General features: G+C 40.5%; 1 protein-coding gene across 25 annotated transcripts in view; it reads right to left on the bottom strand.

Moving 5' to 3' along the window:
• Positions 1-1,462: 1,462 nt before the first annotated feature.
• LOC143288415 (inositol hexakisphosphate and diphosphoinositol-pentakisphosphate kinase 2-like) overlaps positions 1,463-25,720 on the bottom strand; it is a 147,903-nt gene continuing 123,645 nt past the window's right edge. For 20 of the 25 annotated variants that reach the window (XM_076596862.1, XM_076596857.1, XM_076596860.1 and 17 more), the window contains 5 exons: positions 22,588-22,701; positions 13,465-13,545; positions 6,721-6,903; positions 4,686-4,922; positions 1,463-3,322 (listed from right to left, as the gene is read on the bottom strand). In XM_076596862.1, the coding sequence (XP_076452977.1) occupies positions 2,859-3,322; positions 4,686-4,922; positions 6,721-6,903; positions 13,465-13,545; positions 22,588-22,701 (1,079 nt within the window). In that variant the 3' untranslated portion in view covers positions 1,463-2,858. Of the gene's footprint in view, positions 3,323-4,685; positions 4,923-6,720; positions 6,904-13,022; positions 13,080-13,464; positions 13,546-22,587; positions 22,702-25,720 lie in introns of all 25 variants that reach the window. The other 5 variants (XM_076596874.1, XM_076596868.1, XM_076596876.1 and 2 more) reach the window with 2 other exon arrangements.

The raw sequence follows: 25,720 nt of genomic DNA, 5'->3' as shown, positions 1-25,720 counted from the left end.
TTAAACTTAGTTAACCAAGAACATGTAAAATAACAATAAAAAAAAATATTTAAAAAAAAAATGTAAAAATACTTACGTGTAACTGGAACAATTTTAGCACACTAATAAATCGTTTTATTATATTGCTTACATTACTGCATAGGTCAACATCAGAAAATCTGTTCACAGAAAAAAAAAAGTTTTTCCTCAACATCAGAAGATCTGTTCTTCAGAAGAAAAAAAAACATATTTCCTCAACACCAGAAGACCTGTTCTTCAGAAGAAAAAAAAATGTATTTCTTCAACATCAGAAGAGCTGTTCTAAGTATTTCCACAGAACACAATCCTTTCCTTGGTCACTCAGGCTGAAGGCCTTTTATAGAAATGGTGCTGTGCAGTGCCACTGACAACCCTTCACCTCACCTACGCCTACTGGCCCACCTGGGACCCAGGGCTGCCAACACGTGTTCTCCAGGCCATCTTGGACATAGGCAGAAATGCCAGCTTATAAGATTAGCTTGTATTGCTCTTATCAAGTATTGCTTTGGATTTCAGTGATCAGCCCCCTCCTGCTCCACAACCCCTCTTCTTCTCCCTCCCCCCTCAAATCTAAGTGTCCATGGTATGCGTACTTCATAATCATAACAAGTGATGACTCATGATAATATGACCCCCCCATGCCCCTTCACACTCACACACACACACGTGCGCGCGCGCAAACGGTGTGCAGATATTTAAGCTTCTGGTATGAGTCTGCTCTGAGTATGTTTGTGTGTGTGTGCTGACTGTGTGGCTAATGATAAACCTGAGACATAATTCTATTGATATTCTATTTCTAAACATCTGACAAAGCTGTTTATGAAGAGTATCTTCCACAGCTAGCTTGCCAAATACACAACCTCTGAAACCAGTTCTGAATATTAAAAAAACCCAACCAATCCTGACTATTAGTAATAACAACAATAATAAATAATCCTGAATAATATCAATAAACAATCTTGAATAATAATTATATTAAACAATTCTGATTAACAACAATAATATTAATAATAAACAATTTGCACATACCTAGTGAGTTCATGAATCATTAAATATCCATGTGTTCAGAACAGCACCAGACAATCAGCAGACACACACACACACACACACACACGCACACATTGCCATCAGCTACATCAAGTGTGCACACATTTAATAGTCCACTTGCAGAAAACAGCTGTGCGACTCCCTGCACATTGACACTTTAATGAAGCCAACTGGGTTGCGGCAAAAAAGATGTCATTAGCAACCAATCAACAAAGGCAAAAATCAAAGGGTTGTGGCAAAAACAATGTCATCGACAACCATCAACAACCTGTAAACCGGTTTATTCACAGCAGTCTGACATGTCTCCATTCACTCTCGCTCTCTGTTCATCAATCCCAGATAGAGCACAAGCAAAACAAAAAAAAGACCAATCAGATTCAGTCTAGTGATCTCTGTTAAAAAAAAAAAAAAAAAGACCTTCAAACATTCTACAATAAACATAATATAATCTAAATCTGAGAAAGCAAATATGCTGCAAGAGGCGTATTCCTTTTCTCTTTTTTTTTCATTCAGAAAAATCTTGACACATTCACACAAACTTCTCTGTAAGTTTTCTGAAATAGGTTTTCCTCCCTGTTGAAGGGATTAAAAAAACACTGCAGGTATCCAGGAAAACAATCAAATCTTAACAAAACAAAGCTAATTTATGCTATTTGTCTTTTTGGGGGAGAAAACAAACACATTCACATTGTTTTCCTCTAAGAATTTCAGAAATCTTTTTTTTTTCTTTTTTTTCCAAGTCCATATGGCACCAAAATGGTATCTTAAGACTCCAACTGTGACAAAATTAAGCTTTATAAAATCATAAAATTTTGTGAAAATAACAGCAGTCTAATTCTTTTTTTTTTTCCTTCTCTTTTTTCCTTTTAGCAGAGGAAGACAGAGGTGTGAAACAGTGTCCAAACTCTCAACACCACCTGCTATGCTTCCTGACACAGATAACACTCAAGTCACAAGCGTTGAAGAAGGGAGACACAGGGGCTCATTCATGAAAATCTCCATTCAATCAATCAACGATCAGAGGGCAACCAGAGAGAAAGACATGTCCTAAACATCTATACTGCCAACTTTCCAACATTCTGATATGTTTCACTGCTCTTGCATCTGACAAGGCAGCTGCACTACACGCACACAAATACACACACAGACGCTGCGTCGTTCACACCAGCAATACTGTTCAGGAATGAGCGGCACCCAGCTCAGATGACTCAGTGCCCAAATCTGGAATGGTGGGGAATAGGAGAAATTCTGGAGGGAAACACAAATGCAGATTACACATATATCAATTCACCTGACTGAAAATGAACAAACGCTATCACAGGGTTGTTCCCAATACTGCAATGTCAATGAAACATTCACCTCTGCCAGCCAACTTGCAAGCACACTTCTAATTCAGTCATCAGCTGACAAGTGAAAAATAGCAGCTTCTGGCACAAGGGAATAATAGAACTACATATAAGAAAAAAGAAAGGACAAGAGTCCACATGTATCAACAACAACAAAAAGGAAATAGAAAGAAAAAGATCATTCATCATTAAAGAATTATTCAACAGATAGTGAAAAGGACTACAGATTCCACATGCATCAACAACAAGGAAACGGAAAAAAAAACGATCGTTCATCATTACAGAGTCATTCAGATAGTGAAGAACTAAACGCACTCAAAGAAATCAAAACCAAACAAAAATACAAACAGTTCATCATTAAAGAATCGTCCAATGGACAGTGAAGAACTGAACACACTCAGAGAGAAATCAGAACGGAAACACAACGCACTAAGACTGTGGTCAGCATCATGTCACACTGGCATCCTCCTCTTTCTGTTTGCTGGGGGGTGGGGACGGAGGGGGAGGAGCATCGTCAGAGATCCTTGACACGGCAAACCGGTTCCCCGTGCGCACAGGCGGCGTCCTCTGACCTGACCCTGACCTGCACTGCTGCTGCTGTTCAGCGGCCTTCCCGTCACATGTCGCTCTGTCTTTTGGGTCACAACCTTTAGGGTCACAGCCTTTAGGGTCGCAGCCTTTCTGCTCCTGATGACCTGACTGAGCTCTGTCAAAGCCGCGCCCCTCCCCACCGGCTCTGACTGAAGCCGGAGGTTGTGCCGACCCTTCAGCAGTCTGTGTGGCACAGGAAGCATGTGCAGCAGTGACCGCACCCTTGCTGCAGTCTGAGGTTTGCGTGCAGGACGATTTCACTGAACAGTGCTGGCCTTCCGCAGGGCAGTCTTCACGCTGGGGGCTCTTCTTGCTGTTGCCTGAAACAGTCATCGTCATCAATGAACACACTGGTCTCTGATTCCTGATGTTCACTGGCTGACAAAACATGCGTGCATCCTGTGAGAGTAGTAAAAATTTTCCCTTTGCACATTTCGGTGCTCTCTCACCACCTTCCTCAGCAAAACTGACATTTGTAAAGTCTTGGGTTGGACAGACTGTGAGTGAACCAAGTTCACTGCCGCATTAACATTGTCTTACCACTGGCACCTGACTGTGGTATCGCAACAGACTGTCATAGATCGGAGGAAGTTCCAAGACAAGAGTCCCTGTTGAGGCTTTGCTTTCTGGTCTTGATTTGGACAACTTCCTGTGCACACTGACTCCACCAGAATCATTCATTATTTTTCATCAGAATGGAATGCATAAAATCTTACTATCATTTTTAACTGGTCTGTTTTATTTTCCTTTTTGAACATTCCCCCGTTACTGATGCGCCAGAATATTCTAAAATTAATGCATTTTTCAAGCGAGAAGTCAAAGATTGTATCAAACATTTCAAATTCACACACACACACACACACACACACACAGAGCATCCCTCTAAATATGTTTAATAAAAATATTTTCAAAAAGACAAGAAAGAAATGGTGGGAACATTTGAAATTGTTGCTTACAGTCCAGCCGACCACACAGGACTGTATCAGGACTGTCCAACTGAACAGAAAATTTAGCTGCATTTAATACAAAACTGTCAAAGCTGAAGAAAACCCAAGCTCATGACATACCTTAACCATTAACCTCCCTAACGCAAACAAGAACAGGCAGGTGGTCCGGACTGGCAAAATGTGGAGTATCGTACTAGCTGGGAAGTGGGTACACTCTCAAACTTCACATTCCAACAAGTTGACTGCTGCTAATACTTTTGCAGTGACGCCTCCTTGAGTAACTGAACTGAATTGTGCTCTGGACGTCACCTCCACTTAATCTACACCTAGATTACAAAAAAAAATCATAAAAAAGGATACAAAAAAAACCAGAACAGCAACCAAAAAACATTTACAAAACAGTGGGGAAAACAAACTTCGAAGTGCAGCAAATCTGTACACAAGGGAAAGGCGCTCTCACTGTAGAGAAGCATTTTTTTTTTCTGGGAAGACAGCAGCCTGAAATTAACCCACAGAGGCACCCCTGAAAATGGAGTATGGCTACCTACATGGCAGGGTAAAAACCATCATACACGTAAAAGCTCACTCATGTACATATGAGGGAACGTGGGAGCTGCAGCCCACAAACGAAGAAGAAGAAGAAGAACACAGAGAAATCTGTTATGACAAAAGAGAAAAACAAGACAAGACAATACAACACAATGCAATACAGTACACTAACCCAAGTTCAACACACCTTCAAAAGACTTGCCCGCTGTCTCCTCTGCCCTCACCACTGTGGCCACAGCTGAAACAGCCATGTGGTTGTCACGGCGACTTGATGAAGTGGATGCGGAGGAATCTGTGTCCGAGCGCTGACCGTCCTCGCTGCGCTCCATGTACATGCGCATGAAGAAGTCAAAGGGCGTGGGGGCGGAGCTAGGGGAGGAGGGGCCTGAGCTGGAGTTGCTGGATGGGGGGTAACTCTGGGGGTCTGGAACCACAGGCACCAGAAAACATGTGTGTGTGTGTGTGTGTGTGTGTGTGTGTGTTGTTTGTTTTATTTTGTTTTCTGATGAAGCAACTTACAAACTCATCGTTGCAAGATTTTAATTCCCTTTCAGTAACAATAACTATCTCTGATTTATTAAGTGAGTTATAACACTGCATTCAATACCTACCTGATTACTTAAGAAACACTAATGAACAAAACTGGCAAACTGAACAGCTGTAATCGCCCACCCCAACAAAAAACAAAACAATGCAAAGACTTGTCATGTGTCCACAAGCCAGTCAAAAAGGAAACAAAAGTAAAGGAAGATTCTACTGAAACTGCTCCCCTCACAAAAACTTTCAAAATTCACCTTCTCTATCCAATAAACTACACACCAAAAAACACACACAAAAAAAAAAAAAGAATCACAAAACTTCAAAAACTTTCTTGTATTCCCCCACCTAAAACAATTATGACTTAGATTTTTTTTTTTTTTAATCCCGATTCCCAAACTTCGAAGCACAACTTACAGTAAAACCACACCCCTACTCCCACACTTCAGACCTACACAACTCATACACCCCAATTCCCACTGTTTAAACCATCACAACTCATAAAAAAAAACCCAAAGAAAACATTCCCACACTTCAAATCACCACAACTCATTTAAAAAGAACATAAAAAAGTATCCCACACTTTCAACCACCACAACTCCATCCAAAACCCAATGACACACTTAAAAGCACCATGACCCATAATTTTTTTTTTTTTTCAAATGCCACACTTTCAACCACCACAAATCATAAATACACCCCAATGCCCACACTTTAAAACATCACAACTAAAATAAACCCCCCCAAAAACCACCCCGATTCCTGCACTTCCAACCGAACTAAGAGCATGACACATGACTCACACTTGTTGGGGGGAGATGAGCATGATGGAGGGGCATCAGTAACATAACACACCACAAAATACACGACTGGTGTAACACAACACACCCAGTGGTGGCCCACAGGTAACGAGTCCGCCTAGAAGCGAGAGAATCTGAGCACAATGGTTCGAATCACGGTACAGTCGCCAATATTTTCTCCCCCTCCACTGGACCTCGAGTGGTGGTCTGGATGCTAGTCATTTGGGTGAGACAATAAACCCTGGTCCCGTGTGCAGCATGCGCTTTGTGCAAGCAAAAGAATCCATGGCAACAAAAGGGTTGTCTCTGGCAAAGTTCTGTAGAAAAGTCCACTTCGATAGGAAAAACAAATAAAACTTCACGTAGAAAAAAATACAAAAAAATGGGTGGCGCTCTCAGTGTAGCGACATGCTTTCCCTGGGGACAGCAGCCCAAATTTCACACAGAAAAATCTGTTGTGACAAAAAGGTGAAATACAATACAATACCACCATGCACGACTCACACTTGTTGGGGGAGATGAGCATGAGGGAGGGTTGTAACACAACACACCACCACGACACACAAGATACAACACATCACCATGACACACGACACACTTGCTGGGGGAGATGAGCATGATGGAGGGGTGTAACACAACACAACACACCACCACAACGCACAACTGGCATAACACACCACACCACCACAACACAAAACTGACATAACACAACACACGACCATGACACACGACTGGCGAAACACAACACTCCACCATGACGCATGACTGGCGTAACACATCACACAACCATGACACACAACTGGTGTATTACAACATATCACCACAACACACGACTGGCGTAACACAACACGCCACCATGACGCATTCACACAACACATGACTCACACTTGTTGGGGGAGATGAGCATGAGGGAGGGGCGGCTGGCGGCCAGGGTGGGGGAGATGGCGGGCTGCATGAAGCGGGTGGAGGTGATGCGACCCAGGAAGTCATCCATCTCACGGAAGGTCAGCGTGTTGTGCAGGGTCTCCAGGGGGTGCAACTGCGGCACGTAGCTGAAGCCTTCCAGGGCTGAGAACACACACCGTGGGAATGACGGGTATGGGAGGAAAGCCTTTAGTGCCCTCAAGTCCATTGTCAATATATTTCATCAGTTGATACCTTTGTTGACGCATTACCATAGGAGAGAGGGGGTACGGGGAGGAAAACCTTTAGCGCCCTCAAGTTTGTTGTCTTTGCTGTCAATATATTTCATCGGTTGATACCTTTGTTGATGCATACCATGGGAACGAGGGGATATAGGTGTGTTATAATACTTGTTTTACGTAAATGATTTTATACTTTCATTACAAGCATCTCCAGTTTTTCACTATTTTGTCAATGGTGGGCATCTTATTTAGCTGGTTAATTCTGAGACTAAGTTCCAAAAATAAGACAATTTAACCAGCTAAATAAGAATTCGAAGAATGTCATCAAAATCATGGATAAGATTCCGACTCTTCTGAAACCTGTAAGGTTAGATCTCGATCCGATTTCTCCTACGGCAGCTATGCGATGGAAACACTGGTATCGCACCTTCCTCAACTTTATCGATGAATGTAAACAATATGTTCCTGACAAGCTTACAACACTTGTTGATTTCGTTTCTCCAGAGGTCTACGAGTACATAGAAGAATGCCATGACTTTGTGTTCTTTTCAAGTATCAAAAGTTCTCTGTTGATGTGCATTGTGACATTTTCTTTGAGGCGGAAAGAATGTAATAATACTTGTTCTACGTAAATGACTTTATATTTTTGTTTTAAGCGTTTCTGGTTTTTCACTATTTTGTCACTTCCTGTGCCATGAAGTCTGTCATCAATGATAAGTTGCTTTTGTTGTTGTTTTTAACACTTTAAACTACCTTGGAAGTGCCCATCTCCATTCTGCACAAATTCCACCCTAAAGTTGGGGGTGGGTGTTTAATGGGGTACTCAGACATTCATTTCATTGACTCACGTCTTGCAAAGAATAGTGATAATGCTGATCATCAGGTAGGTGATAAAAACAAATGATCAAATCTGAACTCTTTGCAGAAGCCCATTCTTTATCTCTGGATCTAAATATGCCCTGCTTTGTAAAGCAACATGATCACCAATAGCATCCTGAATTATCATCAGTTCATGATTTACAACAACAACAAATAAAAAATAAAAAAAAGAAAGAGAGAGAGAGAGAGAGAGAGAGAGAGAGAGAGAGAGAGAGAGAAAGTGGGGAATGGGCGTATGCAAGGTATTCTACAAAATGCTCACTTTTTGACCCAAAATAGGCATGGGCATTTTAACAGAGAGTGTACATCAAATAAATCGTATAAAATGGGTGACAAGAATTCAAAAATATCTCAAATTCTAAACACATATGATTCTGTAAATTGTAGTTGGATAACTCTGGTGCCCTCAGTCCTTTGTCGATATATTTCATCAGCTGACACGAAACGAATAATAAAATAATGATAATAAAATGGGTGACATAAATTTTTGAGTAATGCACTGAACATATGTTTAATTTTCATCCTATATGGTGTTTTATTGAATAACAAATGTTTTCTGAGAGGTTTTAACCTTCGTAATGATGCAGCATAGCTGATATGCTGGTGTTACCAGTGTGTACTGACGTGTGTGCATGTGTGAGGACTGGTGTTAGCAGTGTGTACTGACGTGTGTGCATGTGAGAGGACTGGTGTTAGCAGTGTGTACATGAAGTGTGTGCATGTGTGAGGACTGGTGTTAGCAGTGTGTACTGACGTGTGTGCATGTGAGAGGACTGGTGTTAGCAGTGTGTACTGACGTGTGTGCATGTGAGAGGACTGGTGTTAGCAGTGTGTACATGAAGTGTGTGCATGTGTGAGGACTGGTGTTAGCAGTGTGTACTGACGTGTGTGCATGTGTGAGGACTGGTGTTAGCAGTGTGTACTGACGTGTGTGCATGTGAGAGGACGGGGGGTGTAATAGGGTGTGTGTGGGTGGTGGACCATGTGTAGCAGGAGGTGAATGTTGGCTTCACTTGTGTTTCACTTTCACTGTCAATGACATGTTCTTCTTGCTGGGTCAACATTACTTTTATTACTCAAGTTAATGTGCTGCATGTTTTATTGGATGTTCATGTTCTAAATGTAATTGTGCTTGATATGTGTACTTAAGCCAAAAGACAAAATTTCTGTTAACTTGCAGACAACTAAATTGCATGTAACCTTAAGCTATCTAAAATAAAAACAAAATTGATCCTGCAAATTGAAGGCTGAAAAACTTTAGTGCCCTCAAGTCTCTTGTTGATATACTTTTTATCAGCTGATGAAAAAAAAAAATATATATACATATACATTGGTGACAAGAACTGAAAATTATCTAAAATAACTACCTCCCCCCCACCCCCTCAAATCCTACTAAGGGTGGAAAACCATAGTGCCCTCTTTGCATTGTCAATATGTTTCATTAGTTGATTATATATATATAAGTAGAAGAAGAAGAAAATATTCCTGCAATTTGTGGGTGGAAAACCAGGATTATTTCATCAACTGATACTTCATTTGTTTTGTCTTTTGAATAATAAAATAGATGACTTGAACTGTGAAAGCTATGTAAAATAACAAATTTTAAAATCCTGCAAAATTATCTTCCTTACTGCTTTGAGACTCGAAGAGACATTTCAATTTCAGAGCTAAAAGACAGGGGTTTTGTTGGACAGTCTCTTTCTCTATCACTCTTACACATTATTAGAAATACACAAAACAAAAACAAAAAAAAATATAAAGAATAAGAAATAAAATAAAGAGAGAAAGGACTATTCTGAAGGACTTACAACATTATGCGCAGCATGGAATAATTTTGCTATAAACAATAATGGAACGCTTCTGGAATGCATTGCAAAGATGACATATGACATGGTCAATGAAAAGCGTCATTCAATGTGTGCTTATGTGTAAGTGCATGCTCAAGCATGAATGTGTGCATTAAATATGCATGTGTTCATGTGTATGTGTGCATAACAGAACATCAAGAAATGACACAAAATATCCATTAACAGCAATGGAAACCAAGATAACAGCTTCTATTCTATTCTTCTGAAAAGTTAACTTACTGGAAATATGGATCTGTTGAGATACACACTATGAAAAGGAAAAATACATATTCTTGCAACTCATCATTACCTTTTCCACATTTATTGATAAATCATTCATTCATTTATCGTCCTACAATGACTATATGTACATAACAAAATCCTGGAAAGAATATAAAAGACATCTAATCAATTTGTTCATAATCTTTATGTAATTTGTTTATTCACTTCAAAATATGAAATACATAAAATGCTAGAGGTCAGTTTCATTGATACCAGTGAAGCATCCAACTTTTCTGTCTGAAAATCCAAACTCAATGACAGCCATGCAAAGGGGAAGGGATGTACCTCAGACACAAAGGGTAATCTCTCCAGTAAACGCCCTTGAAGCTGAAGCCATGCAAACACTCACACATTCATTTTATTGACTCAAATCTCACTAGGACAAGTGATAATGTGTGTGACAAAAAACAAATAAGAACATCTACAATCAAGTATATGGACTTTGATTAAGCTGCACACATAAATATCTAAAACTTTATCATGTTGTTTTGGGGACTATAAAAATCTTGCGCACACAAAAATGAATTATACCTGTTGCTCTTGGGATTATAAACACAGTTTATGCACACACAAATGCATTATACCCATGGTTGGAGAGACTGCAACACTGATCAAGTTGTCGTCAGTGTCATCACAGCGACTAAGGAGGACTGTGCACCATTTGTGATTTACTTTAATTCACTAATATTGTACAGAATCCACCCTCCCCACCCCCCCACAACCCCCCCTTCCTGATCAAGAAATCATCTTCTCAAACACAGTTTGGCATTTGTAAGACATAACAGACTGCCCTGACAGTATTCAATCAATCGAATACTCCGACCAATTCTGAAAAGCACAAACAGGGAGGGTGTGGGTGTGGGGTAGGGGGAAGCAACAAAGTCAGACGTAGCACAGTCAAGCCAAAATGACATTCCCTTTTTCATCCATGCATCTAGGTTCATAGGCATCTTGTAAGACGAGTTTGAAAACTGTTAACTGGTTATTTAATAGTATCAACAACTCCCCCCCCACCCCCCGACCCTGCAAAAAGTATACATATTACTAATTTGATTTTGAGTTCCCCCCCACTCTCTCTTTCTCTCTCTGTCACATGCAGGCAACTGCACACAAAACGAATCCATCAGTTGTGATAATTCTTTTCTTTTTTTTTTAAGAAAAAAAAGTGCCAGAATGCAACAAACAGGCAATCCTGCATCAAGCTGCAAAATAGAATGTGCATTGTGTGTTTATGTGTAACAATATGCCCATTTGACGAGATAGGGTATGCATGGGTGTGTGTGTGTGTGTGTGCATGCGCGCGCGCGTGCGTGAGATGTGCACCTTAAATCATGTGTACAGCAGTAGGTGTCAGTATGTGTGACACACACACTATACAGCATGTGTGTAGCAATATGTGTCAGTATGTGTGTGATGTACACACTGTAAAATGCCTGTAGCAATATGTGTTCCATACAGTAAAGCATGTGTGCTGCAATATGTCTCAGGATGTGTGTGATGTACAAACTGTAAAATAAGTGTGTAGCAATATGTCAGTATGCGTGTGGAATGCACGCTATATAAAGCATGTGTGTATGTCCACGAGCACATCGCAACCATAGTCAAGAAAGTGCTTGCCGGTACAGACCAGAAATGAGAGGCAGAAATAGTAGCAGTGTGCGAGGATGTAAAATAAACAACAACAAAAAAGAAAGGAAAAAAAATGAAAGAAAGAAACTCCCCACCCCAAAGAAATGGAGTGAAGGTGGGGGCAGGGGGGGTTGGGGGTCACCATTCCAGGAAAAGGGAACTGCCCATCACAGCCAAGGGAAACAACCAGTAACTAAGAAAAGAAGCCAAGCACTGGGCGGTGATTCTCAACAGGTGCCACACGCACGCGCACATCGTCAACAACCACACAGATGATGCCACTTCACAACACTGTGCCAGATAGTAGACAAAAAAGCAATGGTTAAAATGGGTACTTTACGCTTCTCTACATATTCAGCATTCTTATAAAAACAACACGCACAATCGCACCCACACACTTATGTCATGGCCTGGCAGCTAGGGTGAGGTAACTCAAGTTTCCAATTCCACAAAGACTGTGACTTTTTTTCTCTTTTTTTTTTTCAATTCTCCCCTCCACTAGACCTTGAGTAGTGTCAGGTTTCTAGTCTTCTGGATGAGGCAACCATGCAAGGCTGCAAGTGCACTGTACACATGAAAGACTCCATGGCAAAACCCTGTCAAAAACTTCACCTTGAACGGTAAACAAATGTATCCACACGTATGGAAAACAAGAGAACCAAAGCCTTCAAGCCTCATTATATTGCACCCCCTCGATCGACCACAGGAATTATGGAATAGGAAAACAAGGCTTCATCTTTTTTTTTACCTACAAGCTTTTCCCAGCATTATAGTAAACTGCATTGTGACCTTCATCCTGAACATATGACCCCTAATTCTAAAAGGGATCTTACTGTCATATCACGTTTGATCGTAACTAGATGCAAGAAATCAGCTCCACTGAGCTTCTTTCCTATTCTGTTAAATCATGACCTTGATCTCTGACTTCTCACCCTGCTTACCTCATCATCACAAATGGGATGACAGAAAAGGTCTTATGAAAACCCACCATTGAAACTAGTTTGGTTCCTTCACTCCTTACGGCTGTCATCACACACACAGATACCCACGCACACATGCACAAACAGACACACATACAACTGAGACCAGGTAATTACACAGACTTACACAGACCCCATACTACTCTGCGCAGTTACAGTGGTATTATTCCCATGCCAGTCATTCCAAGTTCCCCGTACACAGCCACAACTGAGCTTCGCCTGCTGCAACTTCAGTGTTGGCAGTACACACGGGACTATCAATGTTAGGTCACCAGGGGCCACACAACAGAGGAGACCCTGCACTGCAGCGGAGTCACTTCAAAGTTGATCATAGTAGTGCTCATGCAGACACCACCCCCTCCAAACCCTCCCCACACCCTGGCTGATGACAATAATCGCTTCAGTCGCTAATTACATAGACTTACTTTGATTACTCGTGTGTGTCAAAAAAGCTGGCTCTGGATCTTGGAGATGTGCTTTCCCTGTGGAGAGCAGACCAAATTCCGCACAGATCAACAGACTGTGACTAAAAAGCAATACAATATAATACATAGCATAGACACACACACACACACACACGAAGACCACAAACACATCTGAGCCCTTTTTTGCCCCTAGAATTAAAATCACATACATGTTCCTGCTATTGTACCCCTTCCCCTATCCAACCCTATAAAAAAAGAAAAAAAAGAAAAGAAGAATAAACAGCAGCCATACAATACACAAACAATTAAATAAACAAAAATAAAAGGTTGAGGGAAAATCAAAATCAAAATCCATGGAATCATTAGTGCAGACCTTGGGCAAGCTGACAGCAGTGGCATGGGTTAACTCATTCCACACAAAAAGGGCTTGTTGGCTACCTACCACCATTGCTTCGCGCTGGCAAAGAGTTAAAATCAGGGGTACTGGCCGAACCTAGCAGCCTCGGCAAGGCAAAGCACGCCCCTGCTATGGCCAACAGAAAGGCACAGTGATGATGAACTACCATAAAAAATACATGAAAAGCATGCAGGTTAAGAAATGGTGGAGGCTGGGTGGGGGGTGGGGTGAGGGTGGGTGGTGGTGGGAAGATGAGAGGGAAAGAAAGACACAGAATTCGCCAAATGATACAAAAAAAAAAGAAAACACAAACAAAAACATGTAAATGAATTTTTAAAAAGCAGTGAAAGAGATATACTATAAACCAGCAGCATCACATCATTCTCCTAAAGGTTACCTTGATGATGTGCCACTAAATGCACACATTTCAACATTATTTTTTTCCCCTTTCTTGCTAGTTCGCACACACAATATAAATTATTAGCATTAAACTGGAAGAGAAAAAAAAGCGATTAAACTGGGATTAAAAAACAATGATATTCTGAAAACATTAACAATCTATCTATTAAACACGCACACACAATAATTATTCTAATGAAAGACACATGGGTGGGAGTGACTAATTTTTGTAAAATTAAAAAGTTTGCAACTGTGGTCCAGGGTTCGGCTCAGGTTCCTGGTGGGGTGCTGGGGCAACTCCCTGTTGAGGTTCAAACTCCCGCCCCCCACCCACCTCCCCATAAACTGACAACAAAAACTTGGCATTTAAGGACTGTGTACTGTGTTCTCAAAAAGAAGGAAAAAACAACAACAACACGCACAAATTTTTGTGTGTAACACTGTCACTCTTTGAGCACTGCGCAAACAACACTTATGTAATATAACTGTGTTTTAAAAAAAAATCAACCGTTTAAACCAAGTGTCACATTTAAAAGTCCATGGCGTGGTATGCGTTGTGTCCCACACACGTCAAACGGACTAAAGTCTGTGGATGTTCATGCAGCAGGTCCCCTCTTAGCTGCTGAAGGTTAGAGACTGAGCAATGGGGATAGTAGCCATGTGACAGACATCTTTGTGTGGGGGTTCTGCTGCAAAAACATCCACAGACTTTAGTCCATTCGACACGTGTTTGAGTCTCCTGGAACACAACACATGCCACGCCCCACCTGGCTCACGAACTTTCCTCACTGGCAAATAAATCTTGCACTTCGAACAGTCCTCCTTCAGAAGCCATTCATTCCTCCACTTATTTTTGACGTTGCTGTTGACTTTTCGTGCTTTTATTACATTGATAAAGAAACGCAGTGTGGAGACATATATTTTTTTTAAAATGAAAGACACTTGAGTTGAACATGATGGAGAAATGAAGCATGTGTCTAAACACTGAAAACAAAGTAGAATAAAGGGGGAAAATCTTTTGCAAAAAACACAGAGGCATAAAATGCCAAGACAGAAATGCGTATGTTATGGAATTACTCCCACCCATAAAAAGAAAGAAAAAAAAACAGAAAGAAGCTGCGGAAGTTAAAGTGAAAACACACACATGCATGCATGCATACAAGCACACATATCCCCCAAACCAACCCCCAATCCCCACATGCACAAGTTATGTCCAATCTTTTTGTTTAAAATCTGAACCTAACACACCCACCCACATACAAATATTACAAACAAATGAATTCTCTGTAACCAACAAGAAGGTGCTGCTGTAAAGACTTGAGCTAGTCCTGGACACTGTTTTGATGCTTCATTCTGTCATCACTTCTTTTTTGTTGTTGTTGCTGTCCCATACCAGTAGCATTATTCCAACGCCACACATTCTGAGTCCCCAATACACAGCAACACCCAGGTTTGTCTGTTGCAGTCCCAGCGTCAGAAGTCCACAGGGAACTATTGATGTTTGGTTGCTAGGAGGCCACACACCAGAGGAGACCCTGCACTGCTGCTGCATCACTTCGATGGTGTTCAGTAGTGCCTGTTCTGATTTAACATACTTACATACTTAGAACAGCACCTACTAAGCTCCCACCTGATGACAATAGTAGCTTAGTCACGGAACCAGAGTGAGTGAGTGAGTCCCCCAAGATCACTTTATTTTTGTTCATCCATAGTTAATAATTCATTTCTCTCCTCCTGCTTAGACCCACTGTCCCTTTTACAGTCATCAAGTCCATGACACTGGCCACACTGTAACAGCTGCTGATTCTATCCAAAACCTACAAGACATCCTGGGGACTCCTTAGCAATGGAAACGTGTCCATAGACATCAACATCTCTTGGGAAAAACATAAAAAATGTGTTGGGAGTTTGTGCAAAAAATCTCATTTAAAAACAAAATGTTGGAAATGACTGTCCCAAGTGCTTTCTGAGCATCATTCTCATCGAGTGATTCAAGCCGTTCGTTTATCGTTTATTTATTTATAGTCTGTTCATCTAAGATGATGATATTAGACTGAAAATAAATGATATTATTATTACCATTTGGATTATTATCATTTCTATCATAATGATGATTGTTATTATTAATTAGAAATCGACATGTCTGTATATTTGAATGAAATGGGGGGGCAGCTGAGGTGGATGGGATGGGGTGTGGGGGTGGGGGCAAGGGGGAGGGGACTAAGAAAGGAAGAGACAGACAGACAGACAGACAGAAAGAGAGAGAACAGAATGTGGAAAAGATAGAGTACAAAGCGATTCAAGACCCGAGTCTTCAAAATGTCAAGTTTTACCTTTTGACTGACAGCAGCTGATGAGTATGCTCGTCACTGAATGCCTGTTATCTCACAAAGAGAAGACAAGAGCTTACATGTCAGGATGTCAGTCATACCATTAGTTATTTTCGTTAATATTTTGTGTATTGATAGGAACATTTTTTGTTTGTTCGTATCATGAGTGAAAAATTACTTGTTAAAGCGTTGAGTGATTGAACGAATGATCCTATTTCTAATTTTTCGACATCACTCTTTTTATGTGCATGATATGTATAAAAGATGAATGTATGTTATGTTTCAATGCCCCACAGGGGGCACACGAAATAAACTTTTTGCCTTGCCTTACCTTTACCGTTAATAAGTACAGAAAATGCAGGAGCTGCACTCTGGACGCAAGCCACACTGATCTCACTTCACCATGGTTCGGCAGTCAAAGGGTTACCCTTCATTCTGCCTGAGGAAAGTCGCAACAAGAGAAACAGTGTGCTTTCGCTGACACTGCTGATGAAAAGCCTCTCCTCTTTCTGAATGGCAGAAACCGGAGACTATGCATGGTGTGCACACTGCAAAGACAAGATCTGGCGGAAACTCCTCACCATGGGACCAGTTTAATTCATACCATTCATAAACACAGGCATCTCCAAAGTTTCAGGGGCCTTCCCAGGTCTGATGACAGTGTACAACAGTGTACAATGAAAAAAAACAAAGGCCCCATTTTTACTGTTGAACTGATCCACCTTTTCCTCTCTTTTTCTATTTCTGTATAAATATGTGTGTTTCCATTCTTCATTACATATTTTTGCACATGTGAAAATAGATAAATAAATGAATTAACCCCCCCCAAAAAAAAAACACCCTCACCTATTCAAAATTCACAGTTAAAGCACTCCCCCCCCCCCTTTCCCCCTGCTTTCCCTCTCACCCATCCCCAAGTGTAAACAATTAGTTCAGGAATGTCCCTTTCCCCTTGCATGCATTTACACACAAACCTTTTAAATGAACAAATCCTCTCACTATTTTTCCATTTGTTTAAACCTTGCAAACACCATAAAAGAAGAAAACATTCAGCATGCAAAGAAAACTCTAAACACCCACTTGTGATGACACATACACAAACGTTTAGACAATAAGACTGTATAGAAAAAAACAAACCATGCAGTGTGAACTGTGAAGGTCCAAACCTTTCAGTTGTTCACCTATGCACACTTCATGCAAACATAAGTGAAACATTATACAAACATGCCGACAACAGCCAATTTACAACTGCAACTCTGACCTGGGTTATGACAGACACTAAGTGACTTCACGTAAAAAAACACACCAAAAAACACTTGTCCAAGGTGGTGCTAGTTTATCTTTTCCTTAACACAGAGCACACCATGAAACCAACTCTGAACAGTGTGTGGACTATTTCAAACATTGCTATGAACAGACCTAGTATTTGTTCATGATCTTGGGCAGGTCATTTTTTCCCCCTCCTTTTTTTTACTTCTTCCAGCGTTTTTCTAGTTTTTGAAAACATATGTAAAAATGTGGATTATTTCTATCTTATATTAGTCATATGAATTAAGAGGTTTCTCTGAGAGAGAGAGAGAGAGAAAAGAAAAAAATATAAGCACACAGACTACATTACATGACAAATCAATATATGATCAATAACGATGTATCACTCACATAAACTATTCTAAACAATGTGTACTTGAACAACACACGAACCCAATACAACGGCAGAGAAAAAACACAGGAATCTGACGTGTTCTACACTGCGCTGTATAACAAGACACTGACCCACATTACCCCACATCATTAACAACACACTCTGAATCACGTTTCATATTGACAATACAGAGGAAGGGGCAAATGGTAAAAGGAAAATACATAAAATAATCAAACTGGGGGTAACAAAAAAAAAAAAAAGAAAGAAAAGAAAGAAATTTGAAAAAAAAAAAAAGGTGATACAAACATCCATTTTTCTTGATATGACCATCTTTTCTGTCCGACAGTTTATACAACAATGGACTATACAAAACCAGTCTGGCTTCAGAGGTTGCTGCAAATAATAATGCAAACAAAAAACAAAAAAATCATGAGGAATAAACCAAAACAAAAACAAAAGACAACAAACAAACGGCTGGTTTCAGAATTAGGTGCAAACAATGTGATGTCAGTTATACTTAACCAAAAAAAAAAAGAAAAAAAAAAAACAAATCAGGAGGGGGAGATTTTACCTACAATTTACAAAGCAGAACACATATGCCTATCCATTTTTAGAAAATATCATTTATTGGGAGTTCAAATCTCTCGTATGTTACTAATCTTATTTTGCTGAGATTCACATAGTAACATATATGTGTCTTTCAAAAGATAAATTGATAATCAAAGAGCACAGTGATAACAATAACCACAACGTTAATGTACACAAATTTTCCTTTTCCATTCTCTGAGTCACTGGTCACTTTGATTTTCTTTCAGACTTGACCCCTCCGTAGATAAAATCTAGCAATTAAAAAAAAAAAGGAAAAAAAAAAGGTCAGTGATCAGTGTAGCTCTACTCACAGACTACACCACAGACCTTATTTATTGTATGGGAAGGACGAACATGGAACAGGGATATGTGGGGTGGGATGGGGTGTGGGGTGAAGGGAGTCAAAAGAACAGGGAGATGTGGGGTGGGATGGGGTGTGGAGTGAAGGGAGTCAAAAGAACAGGGATATGTGGGGTGGGATGGGGTGTGGGGTGGAGGGAGTCAAAAGAACAGGGATATGTGGGGTGGGATGGGGTGTGGGGTGGAGGGAGTCAAAAGAACAGGGAGATGTGGGGTGGGATGGGGTGTGGGGTGAAGGGAGTCAAAAGAACAGGGATATGTGGGGTGGGATGGGGTGTGGGGTGGAGGGAGTCAAAAGAACAGGGATATGTGGGGTGGGATGGGGTGGGGTGAAGGGAGTCAAAAGAACAGGGATATGTAGGGTGGGATGGGGTGTGGAGTGAAGGGAGTCAAAAGAACAGGGAGATGTGGGGTGGGATGGGGTGTGGAGTGAAGGGAGTCAAAAGAACAGGGAGATGTGGGGTGGGATGGGGTGTGGGGTGGAGGGAGTCAAAAGAACAGGGAGATGTGGGGTGGGATGGGGTGTGGGGTGGAGGGAGTCAAAAGAACAGGGAGATGTGGGGTGGGATGGGGTGTGGAGTGAAGGGAGTCAAAAGAACAGGGAGATGTGGGGTGGGATGGGGTGTGGGGTGGAGGGAGTCAAAAGAACAGGGAGATGTGGGGTGGGATGGGGTGTGGGGTGGAGGGAGTCAAAAGAACAGGGAGATGTGGGGTGGGATGGGGTGTGGAGTGAAGGGAGTCAAAAGAACAGGGAGATGTGGGGTGGGATGGGGTGTGGGGTGGAGGGAGTCAAAAGAACAGGGAGATGTGGGGTGGGATGGGGTGTGGAGTGAAGGGAGTCAAAAGAACAGGGAGATGTGGGGTGGGATGGTGTGGAGTGAAGGGAGTCAAAAGAACAGGGAGATGTGGGGTGGGATGGGGTGTGGAGTGAAGGGAGTCAAAAGAACAGGGATATGTGGGGTGGGATGGTGTGGAGTGAAGGGAGTCAAAAGAACAGGGAGATGTGGGGTGGGATGGGGTGTGGGGTGGAGGGAGTCAAAAGAACAGGGAGATGTGGGGTGGGATGGGGTGTGGAGTGAAGGGAGTCAAAAGAACAGGGAGATGTGGGGTGGGATGGGGTGGAGTGGAGGGAGTCAAAAGAACAGAGATGTGGGGTGGGAGTTAAGTGGAGGGGGGAGGGAGACATACAGACAAATTGAAAACTTAATAATAATAATTTAAAAAAAACAACTTTAAAAAACCAACTGTTAAAATACCCCCACCACCCTCCTTTCTGTTTTTCTTTCTTTCTAAGTTTATAAGGACAGCAGAGTGCAAAACCAAAGAGCAACATGCATACAAGGATGGCCAGGGCTGACCTGTTCTTGCTCTAAGGTTTCAGGTCAAAGATCCCACAGACGTTTACCACCAACAGGGCAGTGAATTCATATCCACACAGTTTGCAGCTCGGCACAGTACCAAAGGGGCAGTGAATTCATATCCACTCCACACAGTCTACAGCTCGGCACAGCAAGGCAGGGCCAAATCCTCTCCCTCTGCTGTTTTAGCCTTCTCCGACCAAAGTCAGGAACCCATTCACACCTGGGTAGAGTGAGGAAAACTCGAGTAAAAGTGCCTTTCCCATGGACACACCACCATGCCAAAACATGGTCTTGAACTCCGATCACTGGTGAACATTCAGGTATGTGAGAGGGAGTGAATAAAAAAAAAAAAGAAGTGAACTGTAGCACATAAACAGGCAAAAGAAAGAACAGCCTTTCCTATAAGCCAAAAATCAGGTATAAAGCAAAACACATTTTCTGCTTGTAATGGAGACAAATCTTTGGTACTTCGGCTATAGATCCCAGATCTAAATAACATATACTAAGCTGCAGCCATTATTTTCTTAATGAAATGGAAAAGCGCATTTCTGCATAGCTCTCACATCCCTGAAGATTAAATTTGAACAAACACATGGGATGGCAGAAAGCACAGTGCTGCCAGTATTGGTTTGAAGTTTATGAATCTGGCCCCACTTTTTTTTCTTCTTCTTTTTATGAAACTAAAAAAAAAACCCACACAAAGAACGAACTGTCAGTATGTTACTCTTCACCTCCAGATTGAACATATTTCCCAAGACTGAAAAAAGCAAATCTCACTTTGATGTATACACAGATATATCTGGGGAAAGACCAGTAAAACAGGAATCTGTCAAATATCTGTTAACGAGAGAGAACAAAAACTTAAACTAATAAAAAATAAAGCTAATACTGAATATAATCAACACATTTAGCAGTGAAGAAGAAAAAAAAAAAAAGAGGCAACAGTGTTTAATTCCAATTTCATTAGAACCTGTCTGAACTTTTCCAAATGCTTGGGGGTGGGGGTGAGGGTGAGGGTGGGTGATTATCACCATGTTGAAGGCTGTCAGAAAGATGTAACTTCTCTCTCTACTTTAGGACTTCTGCATGAAAACGTTGGATGGAAGCAAATTCCGAGCCCATGACCATGGAGCAGAAATTAGAGCCAACAATAATGTTATCAAGCATAAAACTATAAGCCACACCTCATACGTGTTAATTTCAAAAGCACACAAATCACACACACGCGCGCACACATACACACACACACACACAGGACCCCATAGAGATACAAACATAAACATTCCATCCTTCACACTTTACATTAATTTACATTTAAGCTGACTATGGATTCCATACACCCCGAAAAGAAAAAAAAAGGCTAAAAACTGCAATACACTGTCTACAATACATGTGTATGACCTGTCAGCAGGCAGTGAGATCCAATAACAGACAATAAAACTCAGAGAAGTAATTTGCTTTCATCAAGTCTAGTACTTTAAAATCAGTGACTTGGTTAATAAATCTGTTGTCTGTACCACATGAATGCTATCAAATCCAGGCCATGTTGTCCTTCTTCACTGACAAACACAGCAGCTTTGTTTAACGCTTTTTCCGCACAGTGTTTCCTGGACACGCAACAAAATGTGTTGCTGGAGGTTAAGAATTATTCCCCTTATGGTGTTTTAAAACAAACGGTTTCACATGCAACTGAAACTGACTGAGCATTTTGATGTTGTTGTTTTTTTTTTTTTTTTTTTTTAAACCACTTTTTGATTTCTTATTCATCCCGTCCCATCAACTGTCAAAATGACAGAAGACAAAAGCAGCACTTCATGACTGGCTTAGACCAATAATGAAGTCATGAGGAACTGGCGATGCCACGAACCAGTTCATCAAAGTTCATCATCACAGAGAAAATAATTTCTCAAAACCCACTGGTCATAGGAAAATAACGACAAAATGATTTGTTTTGTTTTCCAGAATTTATGTTTCCTATTCATGAACAATTATTTCTGTGTATTGATAAAAAAAATTTTTCTTTTTATCAAATACATCCCCTGGTATTGTTGAACGTCTGTGAAATCTATTCAAACAGAAAGAATCAAGCACAAAACAATGTCGAGCTCTGAGCAGAAGATTTTTGCCACAACAAGAGCCCAGTCACTGTACTTCAATGACAATCATTACTGTGTTCCAAATACAAATTTTCTCTCCCAGCAATTCAAAACTCACTGTAAGAAAACAGTTACAGACCAAACTATGCACAAACAGGACGACAGACGGTCTAGTCAATGCCTTTGTTCCCGACTAATTTTGCTGCAGGCTGAGTGTTTCACAGCCATCTCTAGCTTGGAAAATGTACATTCCATGTTGACAAGATTTTTTTTCAAACTTATATTCCATGTTCACATTATGATAGGGATTCCACTGCTTGCTCTGTCTAAGCTTCAGTGTGTTACTTTTCAGGAATGCCCACAACAGGGGCAGAGAGAGAGGATGCACATACCTTTGGCTCCGGGCAAAAAGCCCATGGTGAACACGCAGGGGAGGGAACGTCGGGTGTGCATGTCGTTGTGGAGCAGCGGCAGATGAACCGTCTTGTAGTTACGGTGAATGGATACTGTCAACAGAGAGGGCAGCATCATGAGTCAGTAGTACATCCAGCATCTGTCCGTGCACCCTCACAATGTTTCAAATGCATATGTGCTATAATAATAATAATAATAGTAATAATAATAACAAGAAAACACAACAATAACAACAACAATGACAATAACAATTATAATGGTAATATTAGTCATGCATAACCTGTATTTGGCATATTTCCAGTACAAATGCTGGTCAAAGCCCCCAACATGATCCAGTGTAAAACAAACATGACAAGGCCTGTGCATGCAACAGCCCTTCCCAACATTATTACAGTATGCACGCATACACACGCACACACACACACACACACACAGTATACATACACCCAATGCAAAGCAAAGCATTATAACAAAATATGCGCACATGACCAAACCTTTATGTTTTAAACAAATTTACCTTCACTGAGTACACTCACACACACACACACACACACACACACACACACACACACACACATATATACATATTCAACAACCCCAAGTCTTCACACTAATCATAACAGAAAAACAAAAAAACTAGTTCCCTCTGTACCCAAACATTTTCGTAACACTGTCCCACCACTGCTTTACCGTGAGCACAAGCCTTTGACCCTAAACCAGTATGTATCTTCACACTGCAAGCCAAAGTACACACAACACAGCACAGACATACCTTTAAAAATCACAGATCCCTAAAAGTCAATGATTTTGTTATTAACTAGAGGAATGAACTTGACACATACAGAAGTTACTTGTTTGAAAGAAATTACATGACTGCCTTTGGAGCTGAGAAATATTTATCTTGCTCACCAGATTTTATGTTAATGCCCTAATCAGATTTCATTGTGGCAATCACAAGCTACCACATGCAATTGGATCCCTCCCAAAAACGGAGTATGGCTGCCTGCATGGCAGGGTAAAAATGGCCATATATTCAAAAGTCCACTCGTGTACATATGAGTGAACGTGGGAGTTGCAGCCCATAAACGAAGAAGAAATTGGATGTTACCATAAAATACCAAGAAATAAAAGATTGTCAGTGCTTGGAGATGAATTTCATCGCATCATAGAATGTCCTCATTGTAATGATTTACGACATGAATTGATACCCCAATGCTTTCTTCATCCTAGGTCTGGTTATAATTGATGTCTTCAAAATACAGAAAACTTTTGCCTTCAATTTTGAAATATATAAAGATAGCGAATGTCTGAGTATAACTCTGCAACTGAAATAACAGATCTGTCTTTGTAGTCAGAACTTATTCCTAAGCGATTTTGTTGATTGTCTTCGTGAATTTGAGAATTTCAGGTTGTATTTGCTACACCAGAGTTGTGAAAAGTAAGTTATTAGCTGTTTTCAGTGTTTAGTTTGTTCTTTTGTGTGTAATCCTCCACGCCCAACAAAAGAGGTGAGGGAGAATTAAATCTTGAATCTTGACTCATGCCAACATCCACCAGCCTTCAGTCTCTGTGTTAGCAGACTTTCTGTTAAACTGTACACACATACTTGTGTCTCATCATAACCCAGATAAAATTCATTAGGTGTTCAATCTACATATGATCTGATATTTCATCATATAATCTAATGTTTTATCTATAAATGAAGTGTCAGTATTCATCCAAGTCAAGCACACTCCAACCAGGATTCCTTACAGTCACTATCAAAATAAAGGAATAATCAAATATGGATATCTTTTTCAAAACAAGTATTTCTTATGAGCTCAAACACTGGTGAGGAATGATTCAATATTCCTATTGATTATGAGCTCAAACACTAGTTGGGAATGATCTACCTACTGATAATAAGCTCAAACACAGGTGGGAAGTAAATCTATTTTCCTGTTGAATATAAGCTCAAACACTGGTGGAAAATGATTTGATCTTCTTGATTATGAGCTCAAACACTGGTGGGAACGATTTAATCTTCCTATTGATTATGAGCTCAAACACATGTGGGAAGTGATTCTATCCTCCTACTGATTATCAAACACTGGTGGAAAATGATTCTATCTTCCTATTGATCATGAGCCCAAAGACTGGTGGGAAACAATTATATCTCCCTATTGATTATGAGCTCAGACTGGTGGAAAATGATTCTATCTTCTTGTCTCACATGATTGCACTGCTTGCACAAATAAGGTGTATAACAACTCAGTGCAACAAAGTGCTAGTATGTAGTGTCTGTAATGAATATATAACTCTCATGAACATGAACATGCAGGGACAGAGGTAAACCTGCATCAGCACATACAAGCACTTATACTTACAGCACAGACAAGCACAGAAACAGTGACATGCACTCAACACATGAAAAACCCTATCTATTCACATTGAAAGAGACGATGTTTTCTATGGACAGTGTCAGAAAATATGGTCACTCTTTCCAAAATTTTGTTTGGGGGTAAATATTAGGTGCCACTCACTTTGCAAATGCACACTGCATCAGACTATGACATGGAAAAGTGATGTAGGGATAATATCTGGATCAGTGAAAGCTGATTTACAGAAGTCTGCTTTATGAATTACAATGTTTCACTAGCATTAATTACCATATCCCCCTTCTCACACCAGCCCTCCCCTTCTAAAAGAACAAAGAATCACACACACACACACACACACACACACACACACACACACACAATGAGACACACATACATATGCCAAACGAAAACAAGAACAAGAAAAGACACAAACAAATATAAGAATGTGAAGAAAGAAATATAATCAATCATATTTGACTTTACATTATGTATGGTGACAATTAGAATGTATACACAAGTATCAAGATTAGGCTACACAAGTAATGAACTGTCTGAGTTAGAAAAAAAACAACAACTAGGCACATAATCAAAACTGAACACTTTTTTTTAATTTAATTTATTTTATTTTTTAACTGAACAAAAAATAACCACAACCACATGCAGTAAAAATTTCACCTAAATCTCATAAGTCCAGAAAGCCAGACAGCTGATCAAATGTTCCCAGTGATCACATTCAAAGGGTGGGGAAGAA

The sequence above is a fragment of the Babylonia areolata genome, chromosome 12 (genome assembly GCF_041734735.1).
Source record: "Babylonia areolata isolate BAREFJ2019XMU chromosome 12, ASM4173473v1, whole genome shotgun sequence".
NCBI classification, from domain to species: domain Eukaryota; kingdom Metazoa; phylum Mollusca; class Gastropoda; order Neogastropoda; family Buccinidae; genus Babylonia; species Babylonia areolata.
Note: the sequence above shows the minus strand (reverse complement) of the source record. Positions and strands in the feature narration are given on the sequence as shown.